The sequence below is a fragment of the Chiloscyllium plagiosum genome, chromosome 16, assembly GCF_004010195.1.
Source record: "Chiloscyllium plagiosum isolate BGI_BamShark_2017 chromosome 16, ASM401019v2, whole genome shotgun sequence".
Classification (NCBI taxonomy): Eukaryota; Metazoa; Chordata; class Chondrichthyes; order Orectolobiformes; family Hemiscylliidae; genus Chiloscyllium; species Chiloscyllium plagiosum.
The window spans coordinates 6,177,157-6,192,322 of record NC_057725.1 but is presented as its reverse complement, the minus strand read 5'-3'; the positions used below and the strand labels follow the sequence as shown (position 1 = coordinate 6,192,322).

General features: G+C 43.3%; 1 protein-coding gene across 5 annotated transcripts in view; it reads right to left on the bottom strand.

The window, feature by feature from the left end:
- LOC122557625 (protein kinase C-binding protein NELL1-like) overlaps window positions 1-15,166 on the bottom strand; it is a 954,605-nt gene that overhangs the window by 749,396 nt on the left and 190,043 nt on the right. For all 5 annotated transcript variants that reach the window (XM_043705393.1, XM_043705388.1, XM_043705391.1 and 2 more), the window contains 2 exons: window positions 11,478-11,606; window positions 8,620-8,722 (listed from right to left, as the gene is read on the bottom strand). In XM_043705393.1, the coding sequence (XP_043561328.1) occupies window positions 8,620-8,722; window positions 11,478-11,606 (232 nt within the window). The remainder of the gene's footprint in view (window positions 1-8,619; window positions 8,723-11,477; window positions 11,607-15,166) is intronic.

Here is a 15,166-nt window from a genome sequence, read left to right as displayed (position 1 = left end):
ATCATTTTTCTGACGGTAAACAAGAGGTAGCCAATTCCTTATAAATTTGAAGATTTTACTCCTGTTCACGCTGGAAGATCCAGATGAAAATACATCATGAAAATTCAGTGGTGTTGTCTCCATTTTATGGGAACTTGTGCTAAACAAGGTAAGATTTTGATAAATCTGCTCCCTCACAATCTGAATACCAATCCTCTCACCTTCTATTCCAGCGAATTAATTGAATATGTCTGGCTTAAACAATCCAGTCTAAAAGCCTACTCCAGTTCCTTGGAATCCCTACAGTGTGGAAACAGGTCATTCAGCCCAGCAAGTCCACACCAACCCTCCAAATAGCATCTCACCTAGACATGGTCTCCTACTCTACCCCTATAACTGCATTGCTTGTGGCTAATGCACACATCCCTGAACACCATGGATAATTTAGCATGGCCAATTCACTTAACCTGCATATCTATGGACAGTGGGAGGAAAGCTGAGCACCAAGAGAGAACATACAAACTCCATACCCAAGAGTGGAATTGAACCCAGGTCCCTGGCACTGTGAAGCATCAGTGCAAACCACTCAGCCACCATGCCAACCTATAGTTGTTCAATGCCATCTAAATAAAGTACCTCTTGAGGCCAAAACATTGAATGCTCTCAAGGAGGTAGTAGGGATAGGGTTAAAGGGACCAAATGATATGGGGAGAAAGCAGGAAAGGGTTCAGGGTTGGATGATCAGTCATGATTAAATTACAGAACAGTATCTAAGGGACAAAGAGGTAAAAACAATGACTGCAGATGCTGGAAACCAGATTCTGGATTAGTCGTGCTGGAAGAGCACAGCAGTTCAGGCAGCATCCAAGGAGCTTATGAAGGGCTTTTGCCCGAAATGTCGATTTCAAAGATCTAAGGGACAAAGAGCCTACTCTTGCTCTTAATTTCTATTTTTCTTGACGCTGTCCTAAATTTGCAATTCACTACTTGAATCAATACATTTTTCTCCTTCTGTCTGGACGTAGTCAATTGAATTACTTCAGTTGTTTCTTCTCTGTCCCAGAATCTTACTTTAAGTCTATAATATTGCCTCCAAGATATGACCTTCGAAGAGAGATGAACTCATTCAGTTTATCACTGATCACCCTGGCATACTTTCCTTCACACCAGTGAGGAGAAGTATTGATTTTTAAAAATTTATTCACGGTGTGAGGATGGTCTCTGGCTAGGTCAGATTTTTTTGCCCAGAGGGCAGTTAAAGAGTCAACCACATTACTATGGATCATAGAGTCATACAGCAGTCCAACTAATCCTTGCCAACCATGTTCTCAAACCACACCAATCTCAGCGAAGTGCATTCGGCCCATATCCGTCCAAAACTTTCCTACTCATGTATTTATCAGACCAGGTGAGGATGGCAGTTTCCATCCCGAAAGGAAGCTAGTGAACCAAAAGGAAATTGATGATCAGTGGTTCTCTCACGTCAGGTCACCTGGGAGAACAATGGCAGGGAACAAAAATGAGAGGTGATTCTGGTTCAGCAGCGGACAGCAACCTGGGCCAGCATTACTGCTGCCAGCAGGCAATAAAGAGGCTGATACCTCACTGAGGATGGCAACCTGCCTCTGGAGTTGCTGGCCCAATCAGAGGGCTCTTAGACTCAATAGCATTGGCAACACTGATGCCAAGCAAGAGCTGTTGTTGAGGGCAAATGAGGGTTGGGACGAGGCTGTGGCTTGAAGTGGTCATTTTGTGCTTTTTTTAAGACACAGAGACTTGGGGACAGGTACCGAGCAGTCTATGAGAAAATAAACAACTTCTGAGGCCTTGAGGTTTTCTTTAAAGTTGGAACAATGGAAGCAGCCTGACTGGGTGTGGCCACATATCACAGACCAGGATTTCTAGTGATTTTTTTTGAGATTTTGTTTAATGTTAGGTTTAAGCAGTTGCTGTTGGAGTTCAAAAGAGTTGGAAGCTGCACTAAATGTTTCCTGGCTATGACTCTGAGTTTTCACTTGACTTTTGTTTTCTCTGTCTCTGCTATTGGGTTGCATGTGAGAAAATCTGATTTCTGAATTTGTCTTTCTGTCAGGGGGTGTTTATGGGATGTTACTATATTGGAAGAGTTAATTAGTAATGGTTACTTTACTTATTATTCTATTAAATTTTCCAATATAGTCAAGTTATTCTAAATTCTTCTTTCTTTCATTGTATTTTAACCATAGGGTTTGACTAAATTGTGTTTTTCTTAATGTCAAGTAGTTAGACCAGTCGAATTGCATCTGGAAAACAACACCTCACATTTATCTTTAAAATAAGAAAAAGTAAGGGTCTAGGCTGCCTTCTTAATATATTTTGAGGGATCTGTTCTTGCCCATAACAACGAGGCATTGTCAAAATGTGGTATATTTTGGGGCAAAGCCAGGGCCAGGATTCAGTTGGCACTTTCCCCAAGTAGCAAGAAGTCTTCCCATTGGCTCCCATTGGTACAATACCCGCTGGGAAGAAAACAGCCCTTAACTGCAGCCAGTCAGTGGTTTCAGATGTGTAACCAGATTAAGGCAATGCCAATAAAGATTCCCACTTCCTAGTAGACTGGAACAATTCAGCCCCAGATGCTCCCCTTGAAGACCAATTAAGCAGCGAACAAGTGTACAAAGATTGACTAGGTGGTTCACAGTGAGAACGAAGGTGTTAGGTCACTGAAGGATATAGATGGATTGGTCAGAAGGGTAGATCAATGGCAGATGGAAATTAACCCTGACAAATGTGAGGTAATACACATTAGAAGAAGTAATAGGACAAGAGAGTACTCAATGAATGGCACAACAACAGGAAGCTCAGAGAGACAGAGGGATCTTGGGGTGCTCATCCATAGATCCCTGAAGGTAGCAGGACAGGTTAATAGAATAATTAAGGTGGCATATAGGATGTTTGTCTTTATCGGTCAGGGCATGCATTATAATAGCAGGGAGGGCATGGTGGAGCTGTACAGAATTTTGGTTAGGCCACAGCTGGTCACTGCACCATGTGACTACATTAGACGGGGTACAGGATGTAGCCTGGTGTATCGATAAGGAGAGGCTGGATCAGCTTGGGTTGTTTCCTTTGAAGTGTGGTGCTGAAAAAAAGCACAGCAGGTCAGGCAGCATCTGAGGAGCAAAAGAGTTGCCATTTCAAGCACAACCTTTCTTCAGATTATGCCCAAAACATTGACTCTCTTGCTCCTCAGATGCTGCCTGACCTGCTGTGCTTTGCCTAGCACCACACTTTCTCGACTCTGACTTTTCCAGCATTTGCAGTTCTCACTATCTCTTTGTACACTTTGAAGCAGAGAAGCTTGAGGGGGACCTGACTGAGGTCTATAAGATTACGAGGAACATGGACGGGGTGGACAGAAAGCAGCTGTTCCCCTGAGTTGATGGCCAATCCCCCAAGGGGGTATAATTTTTCAGTGAAATGGAGGAGACTTACAGGACAGTTTGGAAAAATGTTTTCACCCAAAGGGACTGGTGCGGGTCCGGGTGCACTGTCTGGGAGAAGAGATGGGGCAGGAAACTTCACAAACTTTAAAAAGTACTTGGATGAGCACTTGAAGATTCATAACTTTCAAGAGTCATAGAATCATACAGCATGGAAAATAGACCCTTCAGCCCAACTTGTCCATATTGACCAAGTTTCCTGAACTGAACTAGTCCCATCTGCCTGCGTTTGGCCCAGATCCTTCCGAACCTTTCCTCCCCATGCTCCTGTCCAAGCTCATGTCCAAATGTCTTTGACTACAGGCCAACTGTGGGAAAATGGGATTAGTGTAGTTAATGAATTGATGAGCTGAAGGGTCATCTGTACTGTATGATGCTATACATGGATCCTGAAGATATGAACTCAGCTGATTTGGTAAGAGAGCCCAGTGCTGAAAATGTGTTGCTGGAAAAGCGCAGCAGGTCAGGCAGCATCCAAGGAACAGGAGAATCGACGTTTCGGGCATAAGCCCTTCTTCAGGCTGAAGAAGGGCTTATGCCCGAAACGTTGATTCTCCTGTTCCCTGGATGCTGCCTGACCTGCTGCGCTTTTCCAGCAACACATTTTCAGCTCTGATCTGCAGCCCTCACTTTCTCCTCCTAAGAGAGCCCAGTGGTCTAGTTGCTGTCCTTGTTACTGCTTATTGTGTGTTTCAATATTCTCAGCAGCAAATCTTAAGAGGCACCAGGAAGACTCTTTCAACTTCCCACTTGATTCCGGAAATGTTCGTGCTTTATGTTACAGTCAGTTCTGCTATAACGTATGTTTTTTCAATGCAAAATGACTTCAATGCGATGGGACAATTTAGACCGTTACTTGTAGAATACAAGCTTTCCTTAACTGTATTCGCTGTAATACGATTCCGACCCATTGGTTTAAATAGCACAGCTATTGCATGATTTTCTTATAAGTTGACATCACACGAGAATGGAGCTATCACGTTAAATCAGAACCAGCTATACTTGTCTGACGTTCATCTGCAAACTGTGAGCTCCAATGAGCTACTTTTCGTCAGGTTCAGCTTCTCAGTCAATAACTTGTTTACATGCAGGATATTAACATGCCAAACTAGCTACCAAATCTCAGGGTTAATTGGGAGTAGATACTGAAGGGATCTCATTATGGGAACTAATTTGTTCATGGGATGTGAGCATCATTGGTTGGGCCAGCAGAGGGCAATTAAGAGTCAACTACAGTGTTGTGGGTCTTGAGTCACGTGGAGCACAGGCAATGTAAGGATCCCGAAAGGACATCAGTGATGTTCTCTCCCTAATTCAGCATGTAATTTTCCTCTGCTTCCTTCCCTCTTGAGAGGTAATAAACCCCCACCATTCTTCCCCTAACCACACACAGGTACATGTTACAGATATGTTATGTAGAAATGTATACTGTCAAGAGATATGGAGTACAGGTTAATAAATGGGATGGAGGAACTCATCAGCTATTATCTAATCAATTGGCACAACAGGCTCAATGAGAATGAATGGCCTCCTCCTGTTCTGATATTCTTCTTTTACCGATGTCCTTTCCCATGTGTGATTTTATCAAATGCCTTTCAAACTCCAGGTCCAATATAGTGTACGACTTTTGTCTCTGCTTCTCCAACTCCATCTCTCCCACTCTCTGCTGCCTTTCTGACTGCCTGTCGGTAGTTCATAGCTTTGAAGTCTTTGGCACCCTTTCACAACCTAAGGACACATTTGGTCAGTGCCAGTCCATTAAATCCTTTTCTGGGTTTCGTACACTTGCTGAAAATAACACATTACAATCCATTCTCTTGCTTCTTAAAATACAGTTCATTTACACACAATTTAGAGCATGGTAACAACAGCTCTCGGGTCATGGAGTTGGTGTATCATAGAATCCCCATAGTGTGGAAACAGGCCCAGCACCCAGAGGAAACCCACACAGACACGAGGAGAGTATGCAAACTCCACACCGACAGTCACCCGAGGCTGGAATCGAAATTCGGTCCCTGGCACTATGAGGTAGCAGTGCTAACCACTCAGTCACCATACCACCCTCTCCACAAGCCTACTCCCACTCAACACCACCTCAGCCCAGCAGTGTACCCTTGTATGTCGTCCTTTCACCTTCAGGTATGAACATGCATAATGGGTCCACTGGCTTCCTTCTGCACCATAATAATTCTGAGGGTCTGTGATGTATTCATCTGGCTTCCTCTGAACTGCATTGACTGTCCAGAAGAACACATTATTATTCACTCCCTTCAATCCATCTCTGCCTCACTAATATCAAAATCCTAGGAAAATTAATAACATACGTTGGAAGCTGGACAACACATTATCAGCATTCTCCCAGACTAGAAATCAATTTTTCAAACATTTGTTACCTAACATTTTATTTAACTACATGGTATTTTCCAAAGGCTTTAACTTCCTTCCTGGCAAGCTTTTGATGTGCAAAATTGGAAAGATATTTCATTTTTGGCCCCGCATTTTGCATCTGCTGCAGTGGCCTTTTCTAATTCTGTTTCGATGCTTTGTTTTTGATCTGTTTCCATAATGCCTGGTGCACAGACCAATTGCTATCCTCACCCTTTCACTGACAAGATCCGTTTACTTTGGTTCCCCACACCCTAATTTCCCCTTACATTTCCTGTTGATCCAATTAGGATCATTTTTATTTACCAAGTTAGACCAAAGTTCATAGCAAGATGACCACCATCATCTGTCAGTTCAGCTACTTCAACCCTCGAAATAAGGTCACTGACAAGAACAGAGAGACTCTCTGATGCACTGATCTGGGAACTGTGCCCACACACATAATCAGAGTGTGTCACAACTGTTCACTCATTTTGTTGGGATAGTTGTTCACCTCAACATTGTCAGTTTTCATTTCGTGATATGTCTTTTTTAATAACAGCATAAAGAGAAGAGTTATTTTGCTCATTTTAAACTGCAAATCTACAGTTCTCTTCAAAACCAAAAGAATTGCAGATGCTGTAAATCAAAAACAAAAACAGAAGTTGCTGGAAAAAGCTCAGCAGGTCTGGCAGCATCTGTGAGAGAGAAAACAGAATTAATGTTTTGGACCTGGTGATCAGATCTGGCATGTTAACTCCAATTTCTCTTCACAGATGCTGCCAGACCTGCTGAGTTCTTCCAGCGATGTCTGTTTTTGTTGTGGTGCTCTTAACCCTTTCTGAACACATTGACCCAATCAAATGAAAAGTTCCCAGGGAGCAAGCTCAACTACCTTAAATCAACAAATATCATCCAAATAATCCCTCCCCTGTTTGCTTTTAATATTGTTCCCCATGTTATCCTGCGTTAATTATCTCTTCAGTTCCACAGCGTCACTATTTCCACTTGCCAATTGTTCCACTGCTTAATTTCTTGTCTGTCAATTTAATTTTAGGCTATACCCCGCAGCATCTCCATGAAGATTTCTAGTCATAGTGTCAGGGTCATACAGCATGGAAACAGAACTTTTAGTCCAACTAGTCCACGCCAACCATGTTCCCAAACCAAACTAGCCCTCCCTGCCTGCATTTGGCCCATATGCCACCGAACATTTCCTAGTCATGTACTTATCCAAATGTCTTTTTAATGTTGTAACTCTACCTGCATCCATCACTTCCTCTGGAGGTTCGTTTCATACATGAACCACTTTCTGTGCAATAAAGTTGCCACTCATGTCCTTTTTAAATCTTTCCCTGCTCACCTTAAAAATGCTGACCGTAAGATTTTGATCTTCCCCACCTTTGGGAAAAGACACTTACTATTCTCCTTATCAATGCCCTTCATGATTTTATAAACTTCTATAAGATCACCCCTCAACCTCCTACACTCCAGTGAAGAACGTCCCAGCCTATCCAGCCTCTCCTTATAATCGACACCCTCCATTCCTGGCAACATCCTGGTCAACTTTGTCTGAACCCTCTCCAATGTAAGAATATCCTTTCTATGGCAAGGTAACAAGAACTGCACACAGTAACCTGGAAGAAGCCTCACCAACATCCTGTACAACTTCAATATGACTTCCACACTCTTATACTCAAAGGTCTAAGAAATGAAGGGAAGCCTGTTAACTGCCTTCTTAACCACCCTGTCTACCTGTGATGCAAATTTGAAAGAATTATGTACCTGAACCCTTATGTGTCTGTTCAACAACACTGCCCAGGGCCCTACTATTAATTGCATAAGCCTTGTTTCTTTTACCAATATACAATACCTCGCATTTCTCCAAATTAAACTCCACCTACCACTCCTCAGCCCATTGACCCAATTGATCAAGATCTCTTTGTAATTTTCGATAAACTTCTTCACTGTCTACTATATCACTAATTTTGATTTCATCTGCAAAGTTACTAATCATGTCTCCTGAATTCTCACCCAAATCGTTTATATAAATGATAAGTAAAAGTGGACCCAGTATTGGTCCCTATGAAACACCGCTGGTCACAGGCCTCCAGTCAGAAAAACAAGCCTCCAACACTGCCCTTTATCTCCTACTGTGAAGCTAATTTTATATCCAATTGGCATTTCTCCCTGAATCCCATGTGATCTAACTTTACTCATTAGTCTACTATGCAGAACTTTGTCAAAGACTTGACTAAAATCCAAGTAAACAACATCCACCACTCTGCCTCATCAATCCTTTCACTTCCTTCCTCAAAAAACTCAGTCAATTTTGTGAGATACGATTTCCCTCTCACAAATATACATGTCCCCCATCACCTGTAAATGTAATACCAAAAAAAGGGATGCAACCAAACTAGTTGCATATTCATGAGGCAGCAGATTTACTGGAAGTGGCCAAACATCATTTCAGAAACTATCTGGCCTTAAAAGCAATCTTGTTTAAGTCTATGATGTGAAAACTCTGCAGCTGAGGAACGTACAAGAAAACAAAACAGGACACAGAAACAAGAAAATAACTTGTTTGGGCATCTCAGTGTCTTGCTCCAAAATGATCGTGTTTACAAAATGGAGGCTTTAAACAGTGAATAATCATCGAACTTATGACTGTTCCCACACAATAGCTTTATTACTTGGTCCTCTTCTATAAACAGTAACAGAGCAGTATGATAATGAAAGACTTGTGCATAATTGAAAGTGTGAACCGCTGCAAAATGTCAAGTTCCTTACTTACGTCGACATTCTTTGCAGCATTTGCCCACTCTGTACACTGGCCGAAAATCTGGTGGGCAGTTTAAATGGGGACATGTAACTTGTCTGCACTCAATGGCTCCATTCTGAATGAGAGAGAAAAAAAACAAGGATCAGTAATCAGCTTTTGCTTCTGAAGGGCTCATGCAAGTTTATCTGATGATCAGTGGTATTTAACAGACCAAATGGACTCGGTGATTTTACCAATGTGCCCCTGGATTGACTGATCTATGGAGGGGAAGTGTTGCAAATTCTGCAAACAACCTCTTGATAATTTAGCTTGATCTATCTGACCACAGAAGAGCATTGCAGATGAATAGATTCAGAGTGATATTAGTATCCCTTTCCTTTAGCTATTCCCATTCCGCTAAAATGGTCAGGTTGCTTGCTGAACTCTCCACATTTCAATAAGGACATCACTGATGGTCTCTAAATCAAGGCACGCACTGCAATAATTCCAATGAGACATTCACACCTTTGGGAAAGTTTAAAAAAGGAGGTGGGGGGGGGGAGTTCAACAGAGAAAATTTCCAAAGGGAAAACAAAATGGATAGAGGCAGCTATCCTAGTTCTGGAAACCATATCAGTTCGGAGGCTGTTCAAGCACTAAGTCCATAATCATGTTCGAAACATTTTAGGCAAACCATGTGTCTCAGTTAAGTATGTTTGCAAAACCTTTTAAAATGTTTACATTCCTCAAAAATTTACAGCTAACACAGATTTTGAAGATATGTGCTCAGGGTTATCAGGTTGGCATCCTGATTTTCAATGCTTGCACTGAGCAGTTAGTGACACTGAGTATTAGAACACACTGAAACATTACTTATATGTAGAACTTTTGATTTGTGGGTTTTATGTGCATCAAATGGATATTAGCATTTTCTCTGCAATAATTTTTTTCTCATTTAGTTTCAATAGTTTTGGCAGGTTGCACATTTTGTACATTTTCACAAACTGCTGATTGGATTGGGCACAGAACACTACAGATTTCAAACAAAACAAACTGGTCGTTTCAGGTGCCAGGAGGCAAGTGAAAAGATCAGAAACCATGAGATCAGATGCCAGTTTCCCTGACATCATGTTGACAGGAAACCAGAGGAAAAGCACCAACTTAGGGGAAAGAGTGGGCTTCGGTGCTGCATACACTGCAAACGTCGCCTTAGTGACAGTCACATCCCACATCTGGATCGCGGGACACCCACAATCAAACTACAGGACATTGGCTAAACACCAAATTGATGTGTGGAAGTGCAGGGTTATGGGGGACATGGGGCTGGATTACAGTATCTTTTCATTACCAGAGGAGAAAGCACAGCCACAGGAACGCAGGGAATCCAGGGAAAAAAAAGGAAATGGTATTGGCTGGAACCTAGATAAAGCACAGTGCTCAATCTACACACACCAAGCAGAGGGCTGCAACTTAACCACAATTAAACATTTATTCAGCTCCAATGTTTCAGGATCAGAGAACCACAGTCCTGCCATTCTGATGGATCTGTACACTGGAAATGGATTAGTATTGTGTTCCATGTCCCAGTGGCAGAGAACAAACCAAGATTTTATTAATGCTACATAAGAAATATAAACAACATTTATTTTCTTTCCAAAGATGATAGCAAAAATGACAACTGCAGGGACCTTTAACATTCGAACCCTGAGTGAAGTTCTCACTGAGACCAGCTCATTACCACCTTCTCAAGGGCAATTACAGATGGGCAATAAATGTTGGCTCAGCCAGCAATGCCCACATTATCTGAATGAATAAATAAAATTCTGTTTATCTATATATCTGATATTACCATCTGCTCGTTCTCTGCACATCAGTAACCACCATCACCAATGCCAGTGGACTGGTGCAGCATGTGCCTGACTATTCAATGCCAGTTCAATAAATTGCCAATTTCTCAGATTGACACTTGTTACCCAACGCAGAATTGAACTGGGATGGAGCAGCTTCAACATTGCTAATATGATGGCCAATATACCAACACGTCCTATCCTAGTTAATGCCTTAACATCATCCAAGACAATAAAGCATTTTCATTTCTGTTGCAAAGCCTGCTATTGCATGTTTGATCATGGGATATAGTTCAAACGCGAGGTTAGACCCACCTCTGATTCCCCTCTGGCTCATTTTCTTTCCTTACTCCTTCATGGATGTGGGGCAACATTGGTGAGCGTGATATTGTTACCCATCCTTAGCTACCCTTGAATGGAGTGACTTGCTAGAACATTTCAGAGGATGGTTAGGAGTCAGCCATGATGCTGTGGGTCTGGAGTCTTGGTGGGGGGGGGGGGGGGGGGGGGGGGGGGGGGGGTGTAGTGTAATTGTAATGTCACTGGACTAGTCATCCAGAACCCTGGTCAAATTTGAGGACATGAGCTCAAATCCGACCCTGATAATTTTTTAATCAAATAAAAAGCAATTGCAATAGTGACCGTGCAGTATGACAGCCAGCAGCTGTTTCACATCTCCCTACATTTCGGAAAGTGTACTGAAGTGACCAAACATTTCTATTGCTTCCCAGGGAATCATGGGTTATTAGGAAAAAAAGTAAGAATGTGGAGTTGAGAGTTATCAGATTAGCCATGTTCTGACTGAAATGGCAGACCAGGCTGGATGGGCTGAATGGCCGACTCCTGGTCCAACGTCTTATGGAGATTGGAAATTAGCTTCCCGGGGCACGTGTCTCCGGAAAACTGCATTGTGTTAAAATCCAACCCCCTTTCCCACAGCTGCATTCCGTCCAAATATTTTCCTTCAACCCCCTGTGAAGAGAACGAAAAGGAAAAGCATTGAAGACCACACGCACTTCCAGCCATGCTGAGCTCCGGACACACCTTGCAGGTGCAGTTTTTGCACTTCTCAACCCAGGATTCCATGCTGCGGTACACCTCCCCGTTCACCTGACACGTCTTCTCACAGTAACAGCTCTCTAGCTCACTCAGCCTGGCCTCCGCGTAGTTTAACTGTAATGAGAGAGGTTAGCAGTGAGGTCAAACAATACACTCCATAGAGTCTGCAGTTCAGAATCAGGCATTGGGCTTTGAGATGTGCTGAAGAAGAGTCAGATCAGACTCAAAACATTCACTCTGTTTCCCTGTCCTCTGTTCAATCTGGCAAGTTTTAGAAGTATGAGACATGGTCTAATTGAAATACAGGTAGAAGACCCTTTATCCGAATATCCAAAAACCAAAAAGCTCCGAAGTCCGAAGGTTTTTTGTGAAGTTTTTTTTTTCTCGTTAACAAGGTTGTTTGGTGAGCAAACAAGTTAACCCAAGTCGATACCCACTCGATGCGTGTCACTCAGATGCGATGTGGGCCGGGGCGTGGCCAAGCACCGATAGGCCTGGAGTTTCTCTGTGAATGCCCCCAGGTCAACACCCACTCGATGTGTGTCACTCAGGTGTGATGAGGAGAGGCATGGCCAAGCATGTCCTTACTTAGAAGTCTGCTTCTCCGTGTAAGATTTTTAAAAATTTCACCATTAAACTGTCACTTATTCTGAAAACCAAAAAATTCCGAATTCCAAAAAACAGCTGGTCCTGAGAATGAAGAATCTTCTACCTGTACATAAGATTCTAAGAGGAATTGACAAATTAGATTAGAGTGGACGTTACTCCTTGTAGGACAATTTAGAATGAAATAAATGGATGGCAGATTCAAAGCAGAGGTTAGGAAGATTGACGTCTCTCAAAGGGTCGTGAATCTGTGAAATTCACTCCCCCAAGAGTGTGGTGGATGCTAGGACATTGAAGGAGCAGATAGATATATTTCAGATTAGCTATAGATTAAAGGGTTATGAAGAGTGGGCAGCAAAATGGTGATGAGGTTGAGATGCAATCAGCCATGATTATATCAACCACTGAGCAGGCTGAAGAGGCTCTCCTTTCTTTTTCACGTTAGAGACTAATGTCCTCACTGTCCGATGAGGCCCACACTGATAACATAGAAAAGGAAGGAGGCTTTTAAATATTTTCAAATCAGTGAAGTTACAGCTGGTCAACAATAGAACTCCCCAGCCTTTTCCCCATGTAAACACAACTGGGTTACCAAAATCCATTAAGTTCAGATGTAAAGATTTACCAGTCATCTGGCATCAGTTGTCATTTGCTGGAGAGACTTCAAACATCAACCTCTATGTGAGCAGATGTGTTTGATGGGCTGGGATCTTCATGTGCCAAAGTGGGGAGGGGTCTCAATAACTGATCAGAGATACGACAGAAATTTGTATTCAGTTCTTTAGAGGGGAGGCCCAATGAAACAGAGTGTTCGAGACCCTACTCCACCAATAAGATCACTGAGATCCTGATGGGGGCCCCATGAGTGGGCACCAACCGCAAAAGCAGAAAAATTGCTTATAATGGTCACCTAATTCCCAATGCCAGGACCTCAACCAGGCACAGAGTACCTGACAACAAACAGCACCCTGGTGATCGCGGGCTAACCTGGTAAATCTTGCTGAGACTTGGGAATGAGTTATAGGAAGGATATTATTCAGCTGGAGAGGGTTCAGAAGAGATTTACCAGGATGTTGCCGGGTATGCAACTTTTGAGTTATTAACAAAGGCCGAAAAGGCTCGGACTTTCTTTTCACTGGAGCGTAGGAGGTTGAGAGGCAATGTTATAGAAGTTTAGAGAATAATGAGGGGTATAGATAGAGTTAATGGTAGTTGTCTTTTCCTTAGAATGGAGGATTTCAAAACTAGGGGACACATTTTTTGAGGTGAGAGGAGAGTTATTTAAAAAAGACATGAGGGGCAATTTTTTTTACACAGAGGGTAATTAGTGCGTGGAATGAGTTTCCTAAGGAAGTTGTAGACATGGGTACAATTCAATATTTTAAAAAGTCATTTGGACGGATACATGAATAGGAAGGGTTTGGAGGGATATGGGCGAGGGGCAGGCAGGTGGGACAAGTTTAGTTTGGAATTATGTTCGGCATGGACCGGTTGGACCGAAGGGTCTCTTTCCATGTTGTATGACTCTATGACAGCATGGCCCTTAATATTCCCACAAGATACTAATAAATGATCATGAACACAGCAATGATGGATGACAATGGGCTCATTAAGGAGCTTATTTATCAATCTGACAGCAGTAACACAACCCTTTCCTCTCTGTGGGGGCGAGGGTGGTCTACACCACCTTAAGATTGACATAGGGCCTCTCCCATGGTAAAGTGGGATCAGCCATCATAAATAAAACCCAGCCCCTAATTTCGTCGCTGAAGGGTTGGAATGTAATTTTTAGACAATGGCCCTTTGTACTAGGCTCCCCAGCAAGTGAAAATAAAATATAATTAGCCTCTGTTATTCCCTTTCAGAATGTGAAAACCTCAATCAGATAGCGCCTTAAGCTTCTAAATTCCACTGCACTCCCTGTCGGTGGGTGAAAATTCACTCACAATGTAATCCTCGGAAATTCACGTATCATTCCAATTCCTCCACACTGCTCTTTCTCCAAGTACAAGTCACAGCCCAGCAGACTGTACACTTGGATTCAATAGCAGTAATTAAACAGGCTGTTCAATTCATCAACTTCACCAACACATTCCACCCTGACCTTAAATTTACCTGGACCATCTCTGACACCTCCCTCCCCTTCCTGGACCTCTCCATCTCCATTAATAATGACCGACTTGATACCGACATTTTTTACAAACCCACTGCCTCCCACAGCTACCTGGATTGCACCTCTTCCCATCCGACCTCTTGCAAAAATGCCATCCCATATTCCCAATTACTCTGCCTCCGGCATACCTGCTCCCAGGAGGACCATTTTCACCACAGAACACACCAGATGGCCTCCTTCTTAAGAGAACACGATTTCCCTTCCCACGTGGTTAAAGATGCCCTCCAACGCATCTCGTCCACATCCCGCACCTCCGCCCTCAGACCCCACCCCTCCAACCGTAACAAGGACAGAACGCCCCTGGTGCTCACCTTCCACCCTACCAACCTTCGTATAAACCAAATCATCCGCCGACATTTCCGCCACCTCCAAAAAGACCCCACCACCAGGGATATATTTCCTTCCCCAACCTTTTCCGCCTTCCGCAAAGACTGTTCCCTCTATGTCTACCTGGTCAGGTCTACGCCCCCCTACAACCCACCCTCCCATCCTGGCACCTTCCCCTGCCACCGCAGGAACTGCAAAACCTGCGCCCACACCTTCTGCCTCACCTCCATCCAAGGCCCTAAAGGAGCCTTCCACATCCATCAAAGTTTTACCTGCACATCCACTAATATCATTTATTGTATCCGTTGCTCCCGATGTGGTCTCCTCTACATTGGGGAGACTGGGCACCTCCTAGCAGAGCGCTTTAGGGAACATCTCCGAGACACCCGCACCAATCAAACTGCCCCATGGCTCAACATTTCAACGCCCCCTCCCACTCTGCCGAGGACATGGAGGTCCTGGGCCTCCTTCACCGCCGCTCCCTCACCACCAGACGCCTGGAGGAAGAACGCCTCATCTTCCGCCTCGGAACACTTCAACCCCAGGGCATCAATGTAGACTTCAACAG